The sequence below is a fragment of the Typopeltis vanoorti genome, chromosome 24 (genome assembly GCF_054136105.1).
Source record: "Typopeltis vanoorti isolate ZY-2024b chromosome 24, IOZ_Tvanoo_1.0, whole genome shotgun sequence".
Classification (NCBI taxonomy): domain Eukaryota; kingdom Metazoa; phylum Arthropoda; class Arachnida; order Uropygi; family Thelyphonidae; genus Typopeltis; species Typopeltis vanoorti.
In genome coordinates this window covers 55,298,536-55,325,198 of record NC_143572.1, presented here as the reverse complement: position 1 = coordinate 55,325,198, position 26,663 = coordinate 55,298,536, and the positions used below count along the sequence as shown (strand labels likewise).

At 35.7% G+C, this 26,663-nt stretch overlaps 1 protein-coding gene across 7 annotated transcripts in view; it reads right to left on the bottom strand.

Moving 5' to 3' along the window:
* The window catches only part of LOC150093229 (uncharacterized), a 307,481-nt gene that overhangs the window by 53,058 nt on the left and 227,760 nt on the right, over nt 1-26,663 (bottom strand). For all 7 annotated transcript variants that reach the window (XM_090413531.1, XM_090413528.1, XM_090413534.1 and 4 more), the window contains one exon: nt 13,805-14,001. In XM_090413531.1, coding sequence (XP_090269657.1) covers nt 13,805-14,001 — 197 coding nt within the window. The remainder of the gene's footprint in view (nt 1-13,804; nt 14,002-26,663) is intronic.

The following is a 26,663-nucleotide window of genomic DNA, read 5'->3' as shown; positions in this document are numbered from 1 at the left end:
CTTTCACAATCTGCCCTGGTTGCCTGATGAAAAACAGTGGAAAACCATATAAACTCATTGTGGCACATTTCTGTTTTTAAGCCAATACAGAATACTCCCCTCTCTCTTCAGTTAAGTTTTTCAAATTGTCAGTCCAGATGCCCTGTACACAGGAGCATGTTTTAATACGAATCATGCCAAAGCAAACACCACTATAAAAAAATGATGCACTATAGCCAACTATGAAAAGCCTTCAGTCCCATATCAATGAATATTTCCAGCTCACTACTGGAAATAGTAAAAGCACAAAACCTTCATGATAAACTGAACTTCCTCACAAATGGCATCACAATATACAGCTGTTGAGAGTGGGAAGTACTGCTAAACATTTATTTTCTTTCTTTTTAATTAAAACTTTTAAAAAAAAGAAAGAAAGAAAAGAGAAAACTGTAGCAGGTAACAATTAAGATAATAAAATAAAATAAAAATAGAACAGAGAAATAAATAACTTTTTTGGATAATGAAAGAGTTGTACATGTGATGTGTGAATACTTGGGGTGCTTCCCAAGAAAGTACAAACTACTATTATTTTATTATTAAAATTGAATCTTTATTTTATTTAGCTTAACAGACAAACTATAAGTCACTATTATAATTGCCTCAGCCTAATTTTACAAAGTACACTCAAATAGTATACTGATTTTTCATTTCAAATAAATCAGAGCAAGAAATTTTTTTAACTCATTTGGTAATATAAAATCTATTGCTTTGTTTGCATTTTATGCTAAAAGTAGCATCCTTTCATTTTGTATAATTACTGCTACAACTAGCAAGAGCTAGTTGATACACTTTTAATGTTTTAGATGTTTACTTTTTTTTTTTTTTTAATGGTAATCCCACATACCAGAGGTTATTTAACATAAAATATAGTAGCACCACTAAGAAGAAAGCAGAAATTTGAAGGTCTTCAAATCTAATGTTGTCAGATTTGAAGAGATCTTCATATTATACAGTTGCAATACATAAAAGGGGGAAGTGGCTCCAAATGACAGCAGCGAGAGAGAGAGAGAGAGAGAAAATTAATTAAAAGGAAGAAAATTCTATTTGGCAAATTCAGAGCTGAACTGTAAAGTGGATACTAAGAACACACGTAAACAGAGTTAGAATAGGTGGGAAACTACTGATACTAGTTCTGATGAACATATCTGTAGATGATGCAAACAGCAGTAGCCAAATGTCTGTAAAACAGACAAGAGTGAAATGGTAGGTGAAGGATCATTATTCAATCTAACTACTATCCATACTATCTAGAGCTCTTAAAAGTACCACTATGAAATCTAAGAATGGTATTAAATGGATGGACAGATCTGGAAATCTAAGAATGGTATTAAATGGATAGACAGATCTGTAATTTGTATAAAGTTAATAGTTGTTCAGATGTAAAGTAATCTGAAGCAAAGAGAAAAATCTTGTTTTTTCTTGCAAGTTCAAAAGCCAAGAAAGATTGACAGCTAGAGTTATCCCAAAGGTGTGTGTGAGAGAGAGAGAGAGAGAGAGAGAGAGAGAGAGCATGCATCTTGTATACACATTTGGATGTTGTAAAGAGCAAGACTGGAAGAAACAAGATGGACTAGATTTTATTAACACTTCTGTTTCAGGACCATTTGAATAATAACAAAAAAATGGTTTGGGATCAGAATTTAGGAATTTGGAAGCAGACATTTTAGAAGTTTTGCTAGTTACAGTTAACTACTGTTATAACAAAACTGTAGAATGGATCTGCAGTCATATGAAAAAGTGAATGATATATACTATATACAGGGTGTTCGGGATAAGTTTGACATATTTATAATTAATTATATTTTTCCGTAAGTTACATGTATTAACACACACTTCTCTTCATTTAAAAGTTTGGACCCTTCTTCATTCATATACAAGATGTCAGAAAGGATGGATAGCTGGAACCCACCTGAATCATGGAAGAGAATAACTTGTATCATGATGATTCGTGCCCGCCATCAAAATAAGGATATTACGACTGCTGCCCAATGCTCCCTGAATACAGTAAAAACAATCAGGCATGAACTAGAGACTTGCAATAGTGACTACGAGGATGTAGCAAGAAGAAAGATCCCTAGCAGACGATCTGATTGCGTTCGTACAGCAGAATTCCTCGCAAATCTGCAGGAACAGGTGTTGAAGAACCCTGGCATTGGAATTCGGGCTTTGTTCGTGGAGTTGCTAACTGTAGTCAAGCCCTGGATAACAAGGGTAGCCAATGGTAGGCCGTATGTATGGCAGCAGGATTCGGCCCCTTGCCACACCTCTGGGAAAAGTCAAAAATGGTTGTCTGAAAATTTCTACGACTTCACCAGTCCAAATGTTTGGCCTCCAAACTCCCCAGACCTTAACCCCATGGATTATTTTGTATGGGGCGCAGTTGAAAAAGACACCAATCGCACTTCCAGTAATACAAAAGCCCAGTTAATGGATAAAATTAAAACAGTTTTTGCGGCCCTTCCCAGGGAGACTCTAGCAACAGCTTGTTCGAGGTTCCGAAGCAGAATTGAAGCTGTGATCGATGCTAATGGTGGTTATTTTGAGTAAATCTTGTTGATAGTATTGTAATTAACTCTGCCTGTAATGTTTTTTTGTCAATTCATTAAATTTAATAGATACAAAGAAGATTTTCTTTTTCCTTACGAAACTGCCAAATTTATCCCGAACACCCTGTAGAAGGAAGGAAGAGAGTGGGTGAAAGAACAGGGCCATGTGACGACAGCATCAGATATAATGCCCAACCCCAGAAAAAAGTTGGCAAGTCAGTAACAGTACAAAAAAGCTCAAGTAGTAGTCCTTGGGTGGTTCTCTTATTATGGTCCCTAATTCCCTTCCCAAATCAGGTTTCTGATACGTTAATTCCTAGGCATCATCAGGTATGAAACAGAACAAAATTAACAATAAGAATCCAAAACCGAAGATTTTTCCAACCAAAGGATGCAATTTGTGTCATACATTTAACTACCTGCATCTACTGATAACTAATATTTAAGGATTTGACAGCGTATACTAGAAATATAAATTAAATAAACTTTAATATATACTTTCCGATATTTTGGCGAACGTCACGTTGCCATCTTCTTGGGAACTTATTACAAAGACAAGTGTACACAAGTACTACATAACAGCAAATGAGAACTGAAGCTAGGAAGCTAACGTTTTCCTAAAGTCCTGGTGGTGCACCCTGGCGGGCTATATTGGCGGTTCTTCGCCTTTGGGCTGAAGTTCTTCTGATAATTGTTTCCCAAATTTGGGGCAGTCTCAAGCATCCAAATTTGTTGAGGTTTGGCATGTTCCTAAGGGCTGAGGCTGATTCCATGAATAGTCTTTCATACTTGAACTTGCTGCGGTGTATGACTGTGGCTTTCTTCCATCTTATTCTGTGGCGAGTATCCAGAGCGTGGTCTGCAAGCCCAGAGTGGCTGTACTGGTGAAATCGGATGTAATCCTTGTGTTCTGAGATTCTGATATTTGCTGTCCTGCCTGTTTGGCCAAAGTAAGACAATGTACAGCTGCAAGGGACCTGGTATACACCAGGTAGGTCTAGGGGGAGTGGTTGGTCTTTAGTGGAGCGGATAAGGGATGCCAATTTTCTATGTGGTCTATAACAAGTGGTTAAGTCGTGTTTTCTTAAGATTTTGTTGATTTTTTCTGAGGTGCCTCGGATGTAGGGAATGGTGATGGATTTAGAGTAATCTTTTTTGTGAAGGGGAGGGGGGTGGTGGGTTGTGGATCACTGGGTTAAGTATTCTCTGGATTTTTTTGGGGGGGGGTAGCCATTGGCTGAGAAAGTGTCATGGATGTGATTTAGTTCAGTGGAACTAAATCACATCCATGACATTTGAACAGATTATTTTTGCCTAAAGACCAACCACTCCCCCTAGACCTACCTGGTGTATACCAGGTCCCTTGCAACTGTAAATTGTCTTACTTTGGCCAAACAGGTAGGACAGCAAATATCAGAATCTCAGAACACAAGGATTACATCCGATTTCACCAGTACAGCCACTCTAGGCTTGCAGACCACGCTCTGGATACTCGCCACAGAATAAGATGGAAGAAAGCCACAGTCATACACCGCAGCAAGTTCAAGTATGAAAGACTATTCATGGAATCAGCCTCAGCCCTTAGGAACATGCCAAACCTCAACAAAATTGGATGCATGAGACTGCCCCAAATTTGGGAAACAATTATCAGAAGAACTTCAGCCCAAAGGCCAAGAACCACCAATATAGCCCGCCAGGGGCACCACTAGGACTTTAGGAAAACGTTAGCTTCCTAGCTTCAGTTCTCATTTGCTGTTATGTAGTACATGAGTGCACTTGTCTTTGTAATAAGTTCCCAAGAAGATGGCAACGTGACGTTCGCCGAAATATCGGAAGGTATATATTAAAGTTTATTTAATTTATATTTCTAGTATACGCTGTCAATTCCTTAAATATTAGTTATCATGTTTAACCAACGTATAAGCCTCTCAACAAGAATAATGATCATCCACGGAGATTCCTTCACACGCAAGGCCTGCCATTACGGCAAACTGAAGCTTAAGTTATCCAGACAACTTATCCGTCTGGCATTCCTAAAACGCTGCCGGGATAATCAAGTTATCCCAAATTGTGTAAAATTTAAACACCGCTTCGTCTCACAGAAAGCTCTCCGTATCTACAACCGGGCAAGCCAGGCTTTACTTCGGGAGCAAATTACCGCTACACGCGGTTCCCTAGCCGACATAAACAGAGCTATTTTAGCGCTAGAGGATTAGCTTTGCTTTCACGTACGCTTAATCACGAGCTTTGGTCAGTCCTAAATGACGTCTCGTGTACAGCAGCTAAAAAAGAATTCGATCGAATACGGAGCCGACATATCAACAAGTTTGATAAATTATTAAAGAACTCCGCATCTAAACCTAAACTACAAACCAACACTGTAGTTAACCTTTCTTCAGTTATCCTGAAGCCTGAAGCACTCAACGCTCTATCACGTGGTCACAACTTCGCCATTGCTCCTAAGAAATTACCGGCCGAGGAATTAATGATCCCAATTGAACGCGGAATTCGCCAACTTCCAAGCCACATCGGCAACGATATTCGATTGGATGTAGCCTGTGTTCTCAAAAAAGCAAAACCTCCAAAATCCAACATATCTATTAGTGAATACAAGTCACTACAAGAATTGAAGAGAAACAAAGAAATAGTGATCACCAAAGCGGATAAGGGGAACGCCACTGTGGTACTCAAACTTAATGACTACACAGGTAAGCTCAAGGCTTTGCTATTAGATCGATCCACTTACCTCCCCATTAATTACAATCCCACCAACTCACAAATTAGAAAACTCCATAGGCTCCTTAAGAAGGTTACTTCTTGGCCTGTGGAGGTTACCAACAAACTAAAACCCTATAACTCTAGACCCCCCCGCATATATGGGCTCCCTAAAATACATAAAGAAAATGTGCCATTACATCCCATAGTGGATGGCATTGATTCCCCCACTTACAAACTAGCCAAGCATTTAACCAAAGCACTCTCACACTATACTGGCAACACACCATCACACATAAAAAACTCAGCCCACTTCAAAGCCAGTATAGAAAACCTTACACTGCAACACAATGACATAATGGTCAGTTTTGATGTCTCCTCCCTATTCACGAATGTACCCCTCAAAGAAACCCTAGAGCTAATCCAAGCTAAATTTCCTCCCGATATCTGAGCCCTATTTCAGTTTACAATAAACTCAGGCTATTTCGTATGGCAGGAAAAATTCTACAAACAGATAGAGGGGACAGCCATGGGTTCACCACTTTCCCCACCCTTGGCCAACTTCTTTATGGAGACCTTTGAAGAGAAAGCCTTAAACTCAGCCCCACAAAAACCTACCATATGGCTTCGCTACGTTGATGATGTGTTTGCTATTTGGCCACATGGCCCAGATTCACTCCTCTCCTTCCTAACACACTTAAACAACCAACACCCTAGAATCAAGTTCACCCTGGAAAAAGAGGAAAACAATAACCTCCCCTTCCTAGACACACTAGTCACCCGATGGAACCTTGGTTTTCTCAGTTTATAGAAAACCCACCCATACAGGCAGATACATTCACCAACAATCCCATCACCCCCCCCCCCCCCCTCACAACAATATGGAGTTATTAAGACACTATTCAACAGGGCAAAAATAATCTGTTCAAATGATCAAGCCCTAACCACTGAACTAAATCACATCCATGACATTTTCTCAGCCAATGGCTACCCCCCCCAAAAAAATCCAGAAAATACTTAACCCAGTGATCCACAACCCACCACCCCCCCCCTTCACAAAAAAGATTACTCTAAATCCATCACCATTCCCTACATCCGAGGCACCTCAGAAAAAATCAACAAAATCTTAAGAAAACACGACTTAACCACTTGTTATAGACCACATAGAAAATTGGCATCCCTTATCCGCTCCACTAAAGACCAACCACTCCCCCTAGACCTACCTGGTGTATACCAGGTCCCTTGCAGCTGTAAATTGTCTTACTTTGGCCAAACAGGCAGGACAGCAAATATCAGAATCTCAGAACACAAGGATTACATCCGATTTCACCAGTACAGCCACTCTGGGCTTGCAGACCACGCTCTGGATACTCGCCACAGAATAAGATGGAAGAAAGCCACAGTCATACACCGCAGCAAGTTTAAGTATGAAAGACTATTCATGGAATCAGCCTCAGCCCTTAGGAACATGCCAAACCTCAACAAATTTGGATGCTTGAGACTGCCCCAAATTTGGGAAACAATTATCAGAAGAACTTCAGCCCAAAGGCCAAGAACCACCAATATAGCCCGCCAGGGGGCACCACCAGGACTTTAGGAAAACGTTAGCTTCCTAGCTTCAGTTCTCATTTGCTGTTATGTAGTACTTATGTACACTTGTCTTTGTAATAAGTTCCCAAGAAGATGGCAACGTGACGTTCGCCGAAATATCGGAAAGTATATATTAAAATTTATTTAATTTATATTTCTAGTATACGCTGTCAATTCCTTAAATATTAGTTATCATGTTTAACCAGCGTATAAGCCTCTCAACAAGAATACCTGCATCTACTGCTCAGACATCTTACCATAGCATAAATATTAGGTTAAGGTCTATTCAGTACTTTATCTAGCAGTGAATCTGAGGAATAACTATTCTATATATGATGATATAATACTCTCAATTGTGGTGTGAAAATAAAAACCTATTACCACCTCTGGAATTTTTCACATTCATCCAGTATCTACCATACACAATAGTGGTCTACATTGAGCTCATTCCAAAAAAAATGGAGATTAGCCATTAAACTATGTTTCCATTGTCCTTACCTTAGTTCTTTCATAAATTATGGAGAATGTTATTCAGTAGTCAGCCATTCAATATCACTAATATGGATTCCACCACCTCTGATTCACAACAAATCTCTAGTCAATATTATCCACTTCTAGACACAAGCCATGGAAAGGTTTGGATAAACTTGTGTAGTTATTCTTGATATTTTCAGGGTATTTGATCAGGTTTGGCACAAAGGATAGCAAACCACTCACCTCATAGTTCACCTTCCATAATTTGTAACTTGATGGCCAGTTTGCTTTCCAGTTATTCATCTAATACCATGGTGAATGGCTTCCTCTCTCTTCAGATTTCTGTACCAATGAAAGGTTATTTCAGAACTATTAGTTCCACCTATGCTCTTCCTCCTATATATAATGCCCTCTCATTGACATCATCCAATATTATTCATAGTTTTGAAGAAGAACACATTCTATTAAACTTTGCAGCACTCAAACAATCAAGCTTCAGGCACTTCCATAACCAATACCATAAAGAATGACTTAATTGATATTCTTTAGTGAAGAGAGGACAACCTTGTCAAGTTCAAGACTATCAAAGCAAAGTCATGTTCTTTTACTTGCTATAAAAATATAACTTTGCTTCTCTTGCCTTTGATGATGCTCTGAGCTCTAGAAAAAAATCAGGTTTTTCTTTTGAGCTGATTTACAGTTCTATTCTTTCCTGAAAATATATGCATCCATAGTTTGATCCTAACAAAAAACACTGTGCATTTTTCTGCTCAAAACTAATTTCAACTGTACAGTTGCTAAAAATATACAAATCCTAAATTTGTCCAGCCTTAGAATACTGTTCTCACATTTGAAGAGCTGCATATCTCTCTAAAATTCTTCAATGCCAACCAGAAAAGAATAATCCAGTTAACTGGTTGATGGGATAACCCCCTTCACTACACATACACACACACATATATAAAATCAGCACATATAAATAAAAGTTGACTATAAGAACACATAGACACAAAATAGTTTATTATAAACTATTTTATTTATTATGTACTTTGGGGATGCAGAATATTATGACAGTACTACATGAAAAGTTTATCACTGCTAACTTCTTATCAGCAATTTTTCTCCAAATTATTCCATTATCAGGACTTCAATATTGAGAGAGATCAGATTTTAGTCTTACTCTATTATTATTTACTATATCATTTCTTAGTGGATCAATCTACCTAGATCTTTGTCTTCCTATAGATCTTTTTTCCTGCTGTTGACAACAAATGGTTGTTTTGCAACATTTTCTCTAGGCATCCTTAGTTTAAGTGAACCACATCATCTGAGATTAGTTGTCTGCGATTCTTGAACACTAACAATGTCAATTTCCTTCCTACTATCCTCATTTTTAACACATTCAGTTCAGGGCGATCGTAGCTCGCTCGCCACAAGCAAATTTACCAGCTGCATGTTGTCGGAACTTTTCATAACAGTTTCTTCTATTGTAACTAATCCCACATTGAGAAGAGAGGAATAGGTGAAAAGGAATGTTCTTTTCAAAATATATTAAAAAACAATAATATATTTGATTATTAGTTACTATGTAAAGATTAGCAAATATAAGGAAAAGAAAGAATACGCATGAATAAAAATGCTTTCAGTACTGTAAAATGGATTATGAATAATTTACATTTGTGATGATATTATATGTGCGCTTGTGTTTTAAGTATCTGAGTGTCGAGTGAAGAATACGTGATCCTATAAACTCTAGACTTTCATATTTGCATTTATGATGGGCATAATTTAAAAATCAAAACAAAACTTATCAATAGATGGAAAGAGATTTGTTTGCGAAATATAAATCACTAACAGCCACTATACTGCAGGCACAAGAAAAAGAAGTGGTTTTATTCTATTATTGAATAAGGTACAGATACATTTGCAGTCTATATAATATATTTGTCAACAAATAACGCATTTAGAGACAACTGGGATAAAAATAGCACTACCTAATGAAACGTCTCCTTCCACAGAAACTATGCTGCATTGCATGGAGATAGATGTTGAAAGGTTTCCCCTTAGTTATACTATAAATTAAGGGTGATGCCAAGAAATTATATTCTTGGTTTAATCCTTTATCCAAGTGTAAGCAAACAAAGTTTGTATGCGAAGTAACTTCACGACTGGACAACTCGTATATAGAACTAACGACTTCACATCACTTGTCTTAGTATCCCATAATGCAAAGCACATATCCTTACGGACATGTATAATACTATGTATTATGGGAAGGGTCACTTTTTCAACCTTTACATTTGGATAAAGGATTAAAACAAGAATGCAATTTCTTGGCATCCTTAATTTATAATATAACCAACTGGAAAAACTTTCAATATCTATCTCTAATCCAGAGTATTTTAGTAATAAGGTCTGACATCCTTTGGCTACTTGTATATGGAAATATATGACTTCTGCACTACTTCAATCTTGGTATCACTTCTGGGTCTGGCTCCCATTGATGAGATCTCAATCAAGCTCGAAACTGGTCTGGGTAGTGACCCTTCCCATAACATAGCATTAGACATGTCCATAAAGATATGCACTTTGCATTATGGGATACTAAGGCAAGTGATGTGAAGTCATTAGCCTCTATATATGAGTTTCCCAGTCGTGAAGTTACTTCATGTGCAAACTTTGTTTGCTTATACTTGGATAAGGGATTGAACCAAGAATATAATTTCTTGGCATCCTTAATTTATGCTGAACAGAGTCAAGCAAAACTGTTGTACTGCCAAACACAGCTTCTAACTAAAAACAATTGTTCAAATTTTCAATTACATGAAATAAGTGTTTGTTCAACTGCATTCAAAATTTTCGATGTCATTGAGACAGATCACAAATGCCAACATCAAATAAAATTCTACCAAAAGAGTTGTAATAATCATGGCACATGAACTTTGTGTCAGTGAGGATGCCTGCCAGCCCAACATGGGAGTAGCATACAAGAAAGCGGCAATAAACTTCTACCAAAAGGGTTGCAACTAGCATGCCATGAAAACTTTGCATCAGATCGGCCTGCCCACACGATGTGGAAGTGCACACAAATGGTAATGAGTAGTCCCGTTGTTATGATAAACATGCAAAACACTTCTAAACTCGAATGTGTTAATATCATTCTGCCATTGATGCTATCAGTTCACTGCTAAATTTTCTCAGAACTCCCATGTCTGTGTTATTTCTAAACTGGTTCTCAAAATTCATAGGTTAAAATTGATTTTGACGTAGTCATGTATACAATTAGTTTTGATTAATTTTTCTTTTATTCCATATACAATTCAGTTGACATCCTAACTTACCAGCTTTGATAATTCTGTTGTCTACTTGCATATTTAATTTGGCATCTTACTGAAAGCCGAAATGACTTGCTTGTACTAAGTTGATGTTTTCAATGTTCCTGCCTATTTTAACAATTTGTCTTTTTAATGTCGATTTTTGTATCAAATTTATTATAGTCCTTTTTCAATGTAATCAAGGAATGCCAGACTTGTACTGGAATTATTTAATAGTATAACATCATCTGCATCAAGTAAAGAGCTAATGCCACATCCTTCATAATGTGAGCCATACAGATGATGAAAAACAGTAGAGATAATGAGCACCCATGTCTCACACTTGATTTAACATCTATCTTCCTGTATCACTACCAACTGCTGACTTACAAATCAAATACAGACAATCTGTCCTATTTGCATCACATAATTGTATTGTTTTAAATAGCTTTTCTCTTAGCAAAGAGAAAAGCTATTTAAAACAAAGGCATATCTATATATATGCCTTTTCCAGATCTACAAAACTTAATACAGGTCCTTGTTATAACCCAGGATTTCTCAACTATATGAGTTAAAGAGAAAATCTAATTCTGACAACTTCTATTTGGCCTAAACCCAGCTTGTTCTTTTCAAAGTCCTCCCATAATTTTTCTTAAGTATGCTTGCATAGATCTTACTTGGAACACTTAATAAGCAAATTCTTATGTAATTCTCACATTCAGTTTTATTTCTGTTTATAGACTGGGAGAGTAGTATGAGAGTTCTCCTCCAATCACATGAAATTTGGACTTCTGAATTATGCAGAGCAGCAACCATAAAACTTTTACAACTCCATATTTGAGTAGTATTTCTGGTAAAATACCACCTACTCCAGCTTCTTTCACACCCAGGTTTTTGATGGCTATTCCACCTTTAGTACTGACATGTGCTCCCAATTGCATTTCTCTGGAATTTTTCTACCACTGTTCTATAATTTCTTGTTTCATTTCATAATCTTTCAAAGTAATTACTGCATATTTTATTTTTAGTTTCCATGTCACTTTTATCATCTCTAATTCTTTTTACAGTATTCTTTCCTCCATTTCTAAGTAATAACCTCCAGAGCATTCTCCTGTCTTCCAGATATGTATTTTCTATATTCTTCTCAAAGTCTTCCCATGACTTTTTGTTTAGCTATTTTTATACAATACTTTGCCCCCCTCCCCTTCCGTATTCTCTCTGAGCAAATGCTGATTTACTTTGATATGCTTTTTTTCATTTCCATGAAAAAAGCATTTCAATTTTATCTTGTTCAAAACTAAATGGTGACTTCCTATTTCAAATACCCTGTATACTCTTGTGTTCTGAACTAGCACAAAGATGTCATTATCAGCAATAATGTAGTCAATAAGACTTCTTTTGTTCACCTGTTTAGGTTTGAACATGGCATTAGTAATGATCAGACATGTCTGAACAGTAATGCAGCAGGTATACTTATTATTATTATTAGCTTTGTTTCATTCTTCTAATTTTCCCAAACATTTCTATATGTGTTATTCATTTCCTACTCTACAGTTCAGATCTCTAACGAAGACCAACTTTTCTTTGTGTCAGTTACCTTCTCTCAAGACTTGAAAAATTCCTATGTTTCATCCTTAGTAGAACATTCTGTGGGGCCACAGGCACAATAATTCTCATAGTCCCATTCCTCATTTGGCAGTTTGCAAGATCACTCTACTTGATACAGCTACCATTGAAGTAGATTATCCTCATGGTTAGTGTTGAATACTATAGCTACCTACTCCTTCCTTTCCTTGATCATTATTAAGTGATTATATCATCTTGTATAAAGTTTATTGCTAATCTAAATATTTTGATGTGAAACTCAAAATATTTATTATATATTCAATATAATTAAATATTCATTATAAAAAAAGTATAATGAATTTCAATGGATTGAAAACAACAATGGATTTTATAAAATATACGAGCAGTGTGACATCAAGGTCACAGTACAGTGCAATAAATATGAAACTGACACACACAATAAGCAGTATATATATTATTTGCATCTAATAAGGATTAACACTTTCTCAAATTTTTGATAAGGAAACAAGTCATTACAGTTCAAGTTGGGATTTTCAGCACTTCTTTGAATAAGTGTTCAAATTTGAAACAGCATTTATATAAGACCAGAGCATTCTGTGGATGGAGTCAGCACTAACTACAGAATTATTATTGGAATTTTTTACAGAGGATGTAAAAAATATGAGTAACAACAATCACAAGGGACCTGGTAAACATCTAGGAGGGAGAGAGGAGAATGCTCATCCTTGGTGGTAGGTAACAGGGAGTAGAATTTACTGATCAGAATTAAAGCAGGCACCAAGTTGTAGTTTTTCAGGATCAGAATTCTTAGCAGCAAAGCAAACTTGCAAATCTCTATTATGCACCATATCTGAAGCCATTCCACTACATTATTCCTTGCATAGTGTACAGTTCAATTAAGTTGAGAGAAGTCAAAGCAGATGATGCATACTACTGTATTAGGAAGGTTTTCATCGATGCCGATTTTATGAGAAGAATAATGAGCCAAGTCATAATCTTCAATTGCACATCCTCAATAAAAAATCCTATAAGTCTAGTCTTGCTCAGCATGAAATCAACACTGATCACAGAATCTTGTGATGAAGAACACACCTTTTGCATAAATGCTGTATTGAATTTGAAAACTTATTTAATAAGAGTGCTGAAGTGCTACTAAATCACCCCAATTTGAATGTAATCACTGTGTTTCCTTACCAAAAATTTGGGAAGATCTTATCCTTTAGTCAAAATTATATGTAATGAAATCATTACATATAATTTTTTATATGTAATGATTTCATATCTATATGAAATATGACCATGTTAGTACATGGCTTGTTTCTTTCTCGTGAAATCCATTGCAATTCTACCTTTCTTGAACAGTCAGTTAAACTGAATCTAAGTTCAGGATAATTGACCCGTGATTCAGTTTCAGATCAATACACTTGGTTATTTAGATTAGTAATTAAATTTTTTGTGTCTAGGTGTTCTTATAATCTACATATACATTTCAAGTATCATTTCAAACCTGTCTTAAAAAGATAAAAATTTTTTTCGTACTATGACTTCAGACACAGGCTCTTTTCCTTCTGTGTGAATTGGCAACTGAGAAGTAACAATGATATCTGCTTCGGATGTTGACACCGCAACTGAACCAGGTTCAGATGCTATATTTGATACTGATGTCTCGGGAAGTGCCAGAGTGATAACATTATTTTCACATGAAGAAACTGCTGCGACTTCAGTTATACTTGGATCTGTAGAAAAAAAAAAAAATGAAACCTACTATTATTCCTTGCTTTGAATATAATTTTTACAGCAGAATTAAATACTAATTTATTTAAATAGTTGAAATTTTATAAAAGAAAATGCAAGTTTTATGCTTAAAAGGAATTCACAGCAAATTTCACAACTACACTACTTGGAAAGAAGTCAACAGATACCATAGTATGAAGAACAAATAGCCATGGCGACCACCTTAATAGGATGTAGGACCTCCTTTCAGTGCGATAGATACAGCAATCTTAGGGGGCACACTTTCCAGAAGTGTGTGATAGAAATCAATGGGAATTTTGGACTATTCTTCATGTAAGCATGTAATGAGGTCCTGTACTGTTTGTTGTGGGGCAGAAGTCCCTTGACCTCATCCAATTCTTCAGTTCATCCCACAGTGTGCAAAGCCTTAGGACATGATGCACTGTCCTGCTGAAAGAGATGATGGTCAGTTCCGTAGAGACGCCATAAAGTAGGAAGCATTGCATAGTCAGAATGTTCAAATACCTCTCGGAGTTGAATGTTTGTGGCACCACAAACAGAAGTCTGAGTCCAAACAAGGAAAAACAGGACCATATGAACACCATCACCTCTGAATTTCATAGCTTACACACTGTGGTAAGAGAGATTCACTGGGCATCCACCACACCTGTCCATCTGCTTGGTAGAGCATGTAGCATGATCCATTGCTCCATAACATAGTTTTCCAAACTTTGTTCAACTGTATATGCTCTTTCCACCACTGTGGACAACACTGCATGTTGGTTTGGGTAATGTGGGGTTTGCATATTACAGTTCTAACATGGAAACCTATGTTGTGAGTCCTAGTTCTGAATGTTTTTGTGCAGATTCATGTTTCAGTTGATTCCCAGAACTCTGCATTCAATGTGCCAGCAGACAAATGGCGGTTTTTACATATCATCCTGCCTAGTACCCTATGGTCACGTTCGGTGAGCGTGGTGGGTTGTCCACTGCAGGTAACACTTGCAGCTGACTCCCTGCACTTCCATCTGAGTATGATATCACTGTTTGTTGACCTGAGATGGCCTAATATGTCAACAATTTGCTAAACAGATAGGTCTGCAACACAGTATTCTATCACAATGCTTCTTTCAAACTCAGTTAGTTCCTTTCTTGCAGAAATTTTACCCGGACACAGTTGCACTGACTTGGAAGCATCATATTCCTCCAATTTATACCAGCTACAAACATGTGACTCGTTACATGGCATGATGCACCTTGTCCATTGGGGTGTCCATTTTCTTTCCAAGTAGTGTGTGTGTGTGTGTGTGTGTGTGTGTGTGTGTGTATATGTGTGTGTGTGTTACGGTTAAAGTGATAAATCCGGTTATCATTAATAACTACCGGTTAAAGTGAATAATTCCTAGAGGAGTCTGGTAAATGTAATAAAAACATGTTTATAGGTTTTATATATAGGTTTTCATTCTCAATAGAAATTATAACCGCTTAGGTTAGTTTATAATGAAAAAAGTAAGGAAAGTACTTCTTTTGCACTCAATGAAATCAGAAATCATTATTAAGCGCTTCCGTAACGCAATTGGAAGAATGACGGTACATTGCGCCCTTCGATTGGAATAGGCCTAAGTTCGATTCTTGTCGTGACAGGAAGAATCTTTATCTGGACGATTTTCAATTGAAGGTGAGTTAGCCGATCTCATATGGATGTAGCAGGGTTTTTCTCCCAGAATAATAAACTCGGGTTTTTCATCCCGCATACAGACAAATCGGCCCTTCAGAACACACGCAATTTACAGACATAGAATACTAGTTGTAGTGGTGGTGGGCAGTAGATGCCATTGATGGAGATGATTTGTAGTAGAGGTTCGGTGTAGTGGTCGAGACAGTTGTGGGTGTCCTCCCACGATGAGTCTTCGGACTCCTTGGAGGTGTCAGGAATAATAATAATAATTATAAACTAACCTAACCTTTATCAGCTGGAAATCATTATAAACTAAACTAACCTTTATTGGTTAGGTTAGTTTAGGTTAGGTTAGTCTATAATGAAAAAAGTAAGGCAAGTACTTCTTTTGCACTCAATGAAACAGAAATCGTTATAAACTAACTTACCCTAACCTTTATCGGTTGGAAATCATTATAAATTAACCTAACCTTTATTGGTTAGGTTAGTTTAAGTTAGGTTAGGTTAGGTTAGTTTATAACGAAAAAAGTAAAAAGTACTTCTTTTGCACTCAATGAAATCAGAAATCATTATAAACTAACCTGGATGTCGTATGTCGAACGATTGTGCAGTCGTAGTTTGTTGTGGGCAGATGAATGGAGATAATAGATAAACGTCATTGCTGTATCTCTTTCCTCAGCAATGGAGAAAAACACTGATCAATTCCTCTCTGATTTATCTATAATCCCCATTCATCTGCCCACAACAACTTTTATTTGTTATCTCCATTTATCTGCATGCAATCATTAAGCTCGGCCCACAACAACGTTTATCTTTCATGCCCATGACAAACTAGAACTACACTCAACATGCGACATCCAGGTTAGTTAATAATGATTTCTGATTTCATTGAGTGCAAAAGAAGTACTTTCCTTACTTTTTTAATTATAAACTAACCTAACCTAAGCTGTTATAATTTCTATTGAGAATGAAATCCTATATACAAAACCTATAAACATGTTTTTATTACATTTACCAAACTCTTCTAGGAATTATTCACTTTAACTGGTTAAAGTGATTAATTCTAATTATTCACTTTAACCGGTAATTATTAATAATAACCGGATTTATCACTTTAACCGTAACATATATATATATATATATATATATACAGTAGATTCTGGTTAATTGGAGCAGCCATTTATTTGGGACAAATATTGAAGAATGGAAACAAATCAAGAATATAACCCAAAGTTGCTTTGCTTATTTGGGCTACCTTGTCGCTTTATTGGGACAGTGGGTGGAGATAGCGCATGTGTAGTGAGTTGCATAGAAAGCATTGCTGTCAGCCAGTGCCAGGATACAGAGTAGAGATGATGCATGCATTTTGACAGTGATAATGATTTTACTTACAGTGACTGCTAGGTCACTTTTGCCCTTTCGATTAAAACAGGTGTGTGTGTTAATTTTTTTAGCAAAAAAGTGTCATGATGCCAAGGAAAAATCTAACGTTAGCATATAAAATAAAAAATTGTTTGACACCAGTCATCGTCAACTGGCAGAGATAACTGATGTTTCAAATACAGGCCAGCAGGACAAATTGCTAGAAGAATGGGCATTGTGTGATGGACAACAGGAAAAATCACAAAAATGGAAGCAAGATGTTAAGGATCCAGATGTTGAGGAGGCGCTCAACAATGGTTCTCTATTGTGACTGGACATGCGTGTTAATGGTCAAATGTTAAAAACTAAATCAGAAGAGTTAGCTAGAAAGCTGGGCCATGTGAGCTTTAAAGCTACAGGCAGTTGGTTATTGTGATGGAAAACCAGACATAAAATAAAATTTAGGCAGCGCTGATACTGCAAGCGCTGAACAGTGGAAAGCAAATAAACTACCTGAATTGCTGCACAAGTTTAGTCCTGATGAAATCTATGATGCTGACAAAACAGGTCTCTTTTACTGTGCCACACCAGACGGTTCCCTGAACTATAGACTTGCAGCACTGTCAAGTTCAATAGATCGCATTACCGTGTTATGCTGCTGTAACATGTAGGGAAGTGACACATGGAAGTTGTTGGTTATTGGAAAAAGCACCATGTCTCAATGCTTTAAAGGACTTAGAATGGACAGTTTGCCAGTTCTGTATTATGCCAACAAGAACGCATGGATGACTTGTTATTTTTCAGGAATGGCTAATGAATTGAGATGCAGAATTGCAACGAAATTCAAGAAAAATTATTCTACTTCTGGACAACTGTGCAGCACACCCTCAATTAGATTGTTAGAAAAACATTCAACTTAAATATCTTTCTGCTAACACCATGTCCCTGGTACAGTCACTGGACATGGGAATTATAAAAAATTTGAAGATGTATCACAGAAGGTTGGTACACTACATCCTTCAAACAACTGAAGAAAATCTACTAATGTCATCTTCAACAGTCAAAGAAACCAGCACAAAGGTTACCAGAGAGTACAATTTGTTGCAGATAGTTGGCAAGAAATACACAGCAAAACAATTCAAAACTATTTTGCTCTATGAGTTATAATGAAAATGAAATCATTTTGGAACAGCAATACGTCAGAAACTATGAAGAGTTTTTATGATTTAACAATAGCCTTCAATGTTATAACGAAAATGAAGATTGTGAGGATGCAATTGTTGAACAAATTGCAAAACACCTAAAGACCCTGGAAGACAAGGAAAGTAATGAGGATGACACACCTGAACATGAGCGAGTGACTAACCAGGAAGCCAGGAAATTTACTGCTAAATTAAGATGCTATTTTATGCAAGAAGACAATGAAAGCATCCACAGTCCTTTATCTGAATTAGATACCTGTGTTGTCAGTTGCAGTCTAGAAAGGTAACATGTCAGGGAAAATATGCTTCTTTGATAGATAGCTATGTAAAAACTAAATGTACATGTGTGCGTTTAGTTTTTTTAAATAAAAAATGGTTTAACAAACGTATACTGAAAGTTTGTTTATATTGAAACATTTTTAACTTTTTGTGATATTTTAGCTTTTTTTCATAAAATTTCACATAATTGGGACAAAGTGTTCTAGTCTCGGTGTGTCCCAATTAACCGAAATCCATTGTATATACAAGTGTCTGTGTGCATTTAAAAAAATAAATAAATACAACGCAGAAATTTTATTCTATTTTTAAAAAAATTCCAAACCGGTTTTGATGATGAAGTAGTAAGACAATCACTTTTTCACTACATTTTATTCCCTCAGAATTATTTTGGTTACCGAAAAAAATCATAGTTTTTAATTCTCTTCATCAGAAATAAATCAAATTCCTTTAAGAATGGAGAACATCAGTTTCTCTGTTAATAAAGAAATTTGCTTTTTCCCCTTGTTCCAGTTATAGTTCTTGTTTATTATTGCATCTTTCTAGGATGCTTACACCATCTCGTTCCTATTTCATTTATCCATCATTTCTTAGAAGCTGTTAGTTTTTATAAAAACACAAACTGTACATTGTGTTTTGCAACAACTCCTCCAATAAACAAATTAAATTAATTTAATTTTAATAAGGATTTCACTTACATAATTTTTATTATCACAGAATTTTTGTTCTAGTGTCAAGGACATCTTCAGTATGACTTTTAAATTAACTGTTATCTATAAGTCAAATTATTCTCAACAGTAGGTAAAAAAAGTTCCCATTTTTTAAGAATACACTTATTCTTTAATAATGAAAACAAAATTCATTAGATCCCATATGAAGTTTCTCTGTTTCTTTTGTCTTTTTTCCCTCCTTTCATATTTCGCTCAATAATACATCCCATTTTTCCAAATTAGTTTACTTTTACTCTTTAATATTCCTTAACTACATATATTCCAACTTGGGAATGATTAATAGTCAGAGCAAGATAACTGAAAGGTGACTTCCACATTTAAGGAATGCAGAGAACCACTTAGGCTTCTGACCCAAGTCCACTCCACACCTTCATGCAATGAGCCCATTAGTAGGTATCCAATGGATATAGGCAATATGGAATTCAGCCAACCAAATTATTCTGTATTGGCTTAAACCATAAATTAATATGATGGTACAACACAATCTAGTCATGCTGGCCAGGGATGTCACTCAGTTAAACAGAGCCTCCTTCTGTTTTCATCAAGGAACAAGAATGAACAGTGAAAAGCTGGCTACTGGAACAAATTTCACATTAAGGTGCCAAAATATTTTGGAGGCTATTGAAAAAGTTCAAAATAGAGGAAATAATGTCATAAAAGGAATCAGAGGTGATAGAAGTAACATGAAAACTGAAGTTAAAGATATTCTAGATGTCTAGATTGATTATTTCAAGACTTATGTGAAACAAGAAGTGACAAAGGTGACAGAAAATATTCAAGAGGAATTAATCAGGAGTCCATATCAATAGTTGAAGCAGAAAAGGCCATCAAAAGCCATAAGTTCAAAAAAGGCAGTTGGAAGAGATTATATTTGACCAGAAATGCTTGAGTATGGAAGTAGCAATAATGCATAATTTGGAAGGTAGAATTCTGGATGATTGCAGTAGAGCTCTCACAGTTCCTTATCTATAAAAAGGGAAATAAAACAACATGAGAATTACAGAGGAATCTGCTGAGTCTTTCTGGTAAGATTTTTATGCAAGCATACTTGAGAGGAGGATAAGAAAAAAAAATATAGAAAAAAACTTGGGGAAGAACAAGCTGGGTTCAGGCCAAACTGCAGAACTTAATTAAACATAAATTAATAATAACACTGCATATTTGCCATATTTCTTTAATACTAACAGTTGTTAAGATCCGATTTTCACTTTACAACAAACATATGAAAAATAATCACAAGATAACTAAGATCTGTATTTAAATTTTGTTGATCCAGAAAAAGCATGCGACAAAGTGCCGAGAGAAAATTTTTTTGAAATGCTACAATTATGTGGGATAAATGGAACATTAGAGAGAGCAATATGCAGTCTATACAGCAGATGTAAACTATAGTGAACATTATTATAACAAAATGATGCACTATAATGAACTAAGGAAAAGTCTCATAGAACCAAAGCTATTTTAAGCACACTATTACAAAGAGTAAAAACTTGCAAAGCAAATGATGTTATAATCAATAGACAAAGGAAATTGCAGAAAACAGAATACAGTAATATTCTGCCTTACAATGCTGCTGTGAATTGACCAAAACAGTATTCGTGAACTCAGTTTATTTACGACATCATTGCTTGCAACATCTCTCTCTCTCTCTGTGTGTTTTGGTGCTTTGATGTGAATTATAAACCACTTATAACTATTATTTTATTTTACTGTTATTAATAATGTCTTATATAATCCAAATAAGCATGTTGTTGTTTCCAGTGAAAAGAAGTGTACACCTATCACATTAAATACTAAGATTAAAATGATTAAATTTAGTGACGATGATGTATCGAACAGAGAGAGAGAGAGGGGGGGGGAGAGGCTGCATGCTAGGCTTACCTCACACTACTACAGTTATCTGTAAATGTAACAATCTTATTTCCAAAATGGAAAAACTTCTAATGGTGTAGAATGATGACCAAACTCACTGATGTGTTTCTTTAGGCCAAGCTATTCAGAAAACCTTCATATTGCCTACCTGAAATCTTCATAATGAACTAAATATCTGCAGACTATACCATTAAAATCAAAAATTCTAATTCAGAATGGTTTTATCTTATATATAAATAATCTTTTAAACACAAAATAAGATATTATCCACACAAACTGCAGAACTTAATTAGACATAAATTTATAATAACACTGCATATTGTGCCATATTTCTTTAATTTACAGCTCTCTAAGAGAATAGTATCAATTCCTGCCAGCTGTCCTTCACTAAGTCTGTCCAATTAGGAAGCTGACTTGTTCACATGAGCTCTGCCAATTACCCCCCCCCATCCCCTCTGAAGTGACCAATTATAAATTATAACTGGTCACCTCAGTTATAGCAATCAGTCAGTTATAAAGTTGACTGACTGCTAAAGGTTTCCGGTTACATACAGACCACACATTTATTTTATTATGAAGATTTCAGTAAATTCATGCTGATGTAACATTTCAAAATTTAAATGTTACTTTATTTTTATAAATTCACATCCTTCTAACCTCTTCTTTCTTATGTCTCTCATTATTACTATTTGCATTTGTAGTTTTTCATTTGCTGTTTTGCAAATGAAAACAGCAAATGTTCTTGTTTGTTTGTGTTCTTTATATTTGGTTCCTGCCAATCATTCAATGTACAAATACACAATTTCCAACCACTGTTCCATTTCTCATCATCTGTTTATGTATGGTTCCTGCCATCATTTGTCCTCAACATGTGATTTCAACATCATTTCTTCTATTCTGTTTTCCATCATATCCTTTGGTTTCATAGGAATGGAGTGTGTGGGAGGGGGGTGAAATCAGTCTTTTTTTTTTTTTTGCCTATATACATTACCTCAAACCTTGAGCTACAAAAATTTCTGGTTCTTAGGGGTTCACTATAGTGAGTATTGTATTTTATTTTTAATAGAAATCAGAATTGAAAGAGATATAGAATCATTGTTTGATATAAAAACAAGTCCAAGATAAGGGTACACACTATCTCCACTCTTATTCATCTTTTATATGGATCACATTATACAAGAGGTGGCATTATAGTGGGAGGAGAGTCCATAGCAGCTGGTATAGATGAAGCCCTCTGGCTGGCAATTGCTGGGTTCAAATCCCATCTAGGATGCAAACCTTTTCAGATGAAAGTAAGTTAGCTGGTCTCATATAGAGGTGGCAGGGTTTTTGTCTCCTGCACGCAGAAAAACTAGCTCCATGAACACAGATATCTACACAGACAAAATATTTAACCTGCATTAAATTGCCTAAAATTTCTAATCAGGGGACTCAACTCATCTCAGATGGGTAAGAATTGGATAGCTGGATGATGGTATAGTGGGAAGCCTACTGAATAAATTTACATGGAATAAGAAAGAAATTAGTTACAACTCTAAATAGTGTTCAAATCAGTTTAATTTAGGGATCCAAGAGTTGGTTAGAAATGAGAGCTCTTAGAAAAATTAAGAAAGTGAACAGATAACCTCAATAGCAGAATCACATGAAAATGAAGATATTAGGAACTTGACATCATTAGCACTCTCAAAGTGTGTTAGAATTAATCCAATGTGGTATGGTTACTTAAACAGAATGGGAAAGGAAAGGTTAGAAAAAAACTTTGATGCCAAGAAGATCTTGATGGAATGCAACAGAAGTGTCTTATCTGAGAATATTGGAGTTCTGACATATAAAACTAAATAGAAGGAAAACTGTCAATGGGAAGTTAGTAACAATGTAAAATTTTCATGTAGTACTGTCATTGTATTCTGTACACTCCCTGAGGGTGCACTTATCAGGAAGTTATGTGATGATATTCCAACTTTTTTTAAAGATAATCCCACCCAATAAATCTATAAATCAACCTCTAATACATTAGTCATATAGGCAGGGTAACACTAATCTTTTTTTCTCATGATCAAACATGGTACAGTTTAAAATGCTAGAGCTTGTCTAGTTTCACACAAAATAATGTGGAGAAGTAGATTCTATAGGTATCTACACTTTTCTGTATTTCTTATTCTATTTCTCTTTTGTGAAAATCACATATGGAATTCCCACTATGTGGACTGCATGACAAATAAAAAAATTTGTTATCCAATAAATTAATACAAATGTAATTTACTCTTACTCATTATCTGCAAAAATAGGAAATTACCTCTATCATTAAATTACTTGTAACATCATAATTATTCTTGGTATGTAATATATGATTAATAACTATGACTGCATTACTACTTTCCTCTTAACAATTTTTTTTTTTTTCTTCTCCAAATGGTTATTATTTGTTAAGTCTCTAATTTGATTCTGATAACTTGATCTTCTTCTAAGAAGACCAAGACATAGATGAATTAATGATGAATAGAAGCAACTTCTTTTCCCAACTATTTTTCTTCAAATATCTGTTTAACAGAACGTTTGTTATAATATGCAACATGATAGTAGGAATACTTTTAAAGGGTAAATATTAAAGAAACAGAAATGGTAAAAACACTAAAACAATTTTTTATGATATTAACATGTGCTCAACTGCTATGTGTGTTTATTGAAGATAACATTTTTTGGGAAAAATTTTATTTTCAACAAACTTTCCTACATTATAAAACTTATAATAATTCATTATGACATGAAAATTATACAATACTGAAATTAGTCTGAGCAGATTTGATGAATTCATAACAAATATACTTGCTTGCCAGGTTTCTAGAGCTAATCAATGCCATGTGGTTAAAGAAAACATCTAATGTTTTTTTTTTTTTTTTTAAACTGAAGGTTGTAGTCCATATGGAAAACTGTGTGTGTGTGTGTGGGGGGGGGTTTCTGTTTTGGAAGAGGACTGTTCCAAAACAGAAAGAAAGGATGAAAGAGGCTTCAGTATGTTGAATTGAACAGTAAATGAATGTTAACTGGCAGCTGATCATGTGTTTATGGGTTTGAGAGAAAAGTGGACAAGTGGTGTCAGCCAGTTTGGAAGAACAGAAGGGTCACCAGTTTACAAAACTGTTCTTATCTGGATAGCATTGAGCATTTCTAAAGGGATTTTTGGTGCACCATTCCATATTCTTAGGCAGGATAGATTTGAGATTTGCAGTTAAAAGTTACAGAGGTACCTAGCTTTTTCGATCCGCAAGATGTTATGGATGTGATGCTCATGCCAGCAGAGGTTAGAGGTGTGAGTCAGCCCAAGAAGAGATATCTGATCTTGTGTGGAGATCTAGGTATTATCAAAGGTAAGGGAGATGAAGTGCAGTCCGTCTTGTGCAAAATAAAGAAAATTGTGTTTTGGCAGTGTTGAAGCTGACAGAATTGTCCTCATCCCACTGCAATATAGTGAGATCAGTATTTATGAACCTTGTTATGAAAGATCTAGGTTGGGATAAATAGACACTGCATCACAGTAAACTCTAATCAGCAAAATGGACAGGATTTGAAGGTTAGTGAGAGAAGGTCATTTATGTAGGGGAGAAAGAACATAGGTGAAAGTACAGGTCTTGAGGCACTCTGACATTAGCAGGGAAATTTGAAGAAAGCAATCCACAGTGACAAGCAGTGAATGACGAGATAGAGAGAAAATTGGTAATCCAGTTATAAAAAGTTGAAAGTAAACCATATAATGGCAATTTGATGAGTAGATCTCTGGACCAAACCCGAATCAAAATATCTAGTGACAACATGGGGGTTTACCAAACCTTTCCAAAGCTCGAGTCCCTATATGGATGACACTCACAGGAAGATCTTCAGTTGATAGATAGTGGCAGAATCCATATTGGTGGTCAGTGATTAACTGGTTGGGTTTCTAAGTGGTGAAGGAGTTGATTGTTGATGACTTTTCCCATTGTTTTCAATAGAACCCAGGACAATGCAATGGGAAAATAGTTGGATGGCAGGCTTTTGTCTCTTTTCTTTGAGAATGGTTACATATAGGCTAGTTTCCATGTTTCCAGAGGAATAAGGAAAATTATAAAGATGATACAGGATGGATGTTAGTTCAGGAGCACATACAACTGGATGGGAGGGGGGGATACCACCAGGACCAGAAGCCTTGTTGGTATCCAAGTTAGGCAGGATTCTTTTGATGCCTTTTTAATGAAAGACTAGAGGAGTATGCACTTTCTGGTTTTTAGTATTGCTGGTATTTTGCCTTGATCATCACCAAAGTAGAAGTTAGAAGAGAAGAATGATGCCAGGAGATTACGGATGATATTACAATTGTTCCATCTAGATGTGAGAGAAGTGAAAACATCAGTGGGCAGAATTTCTGTACAATGGCTTTTGAGAGGAACCATAAGGCTTGACTGCCATTTCAGCAGTAGCCTGCTTAAATGGCAGTCAATGCAGCTGCATTGATTCAAAACTAGAACTACAGTTGCAGCTGGAGTTCTGTGTTTTGAGTCACTTGAAGGATAGCATGCTGCAGAAGCCTTCTTCTTCTTCTTTTTTTTTTTGTTTTTTGAACTGTTTTGTCACACTTGGAAAATAAAGATTTTCCAAGACTCATCTGAGCTTTTGGGTGAAGTGGGGACAAAGATCACCATTCCAGTAAGAATTATTTCAGCTGAAACTGAGAATGTCTGGATGAAGGGAGTTTTGCTAGAAAGGAGACTTGGATAAGGTTATGGTGTGAATTACAAGAGGGGAGCTGATATCTACAGTGTATTTATCAGGTGAGGTTTGTTAAAAAGGGATCAAGAGTGTTGAGGAAGTGGAGAAAATTATCAGGTAGTCTGATGGGCACATGAACAATTTGCTAAAGACTTCACTTATCAATTTGATTGGCAGAACTGAAGGAAAGTCATTCTGAGTTGTAAATGTTGAAGTCCCCAATTTGACTAATCAATGTGCAATATATGCAGTTCCATATAAATATGAAGGAGAGAGAGGAGAGAAATTACCTCACTCTTATCAAAATGTTCCATACAACCATAGCCAAATTTAGGCTTTTTTATGCATATACCAAAGTTTAATCATACAAAAGACTCTCAAGATAAGCTTTGATTTTTTTTTACTATTGTATGGGTGTTCTTTTATTAATTACTAATTATTATATATTTATTACGTATAAATAACTATTATATAATTATATGTAATGAGAAAGTGTATGCAAGGTGTAACAATAGAGGCTACTAGTTTGTTGTTTGAGTTAAAAAATTTAGCTAAATGTAGTGTGTGCAGCATGTTTGCATTGGCAAATGTGAATAGTTCATGGGAAATGAGACAATGTTGCTAGAATTTGTCAGAAATGCATGATCATTAAGCAAACTGAGGAGTGAGAAATGCTGAATGTTGAAATTCAAATCGGTTAATGCATGCTAAGCAGAGTATGAGTGAGAATGGAGGTGTTGAAATGCAAGATGGCAACAGTGTGTATGTGTGAGAGAGAGAATGAGTGAGAAAGGAGATATGAA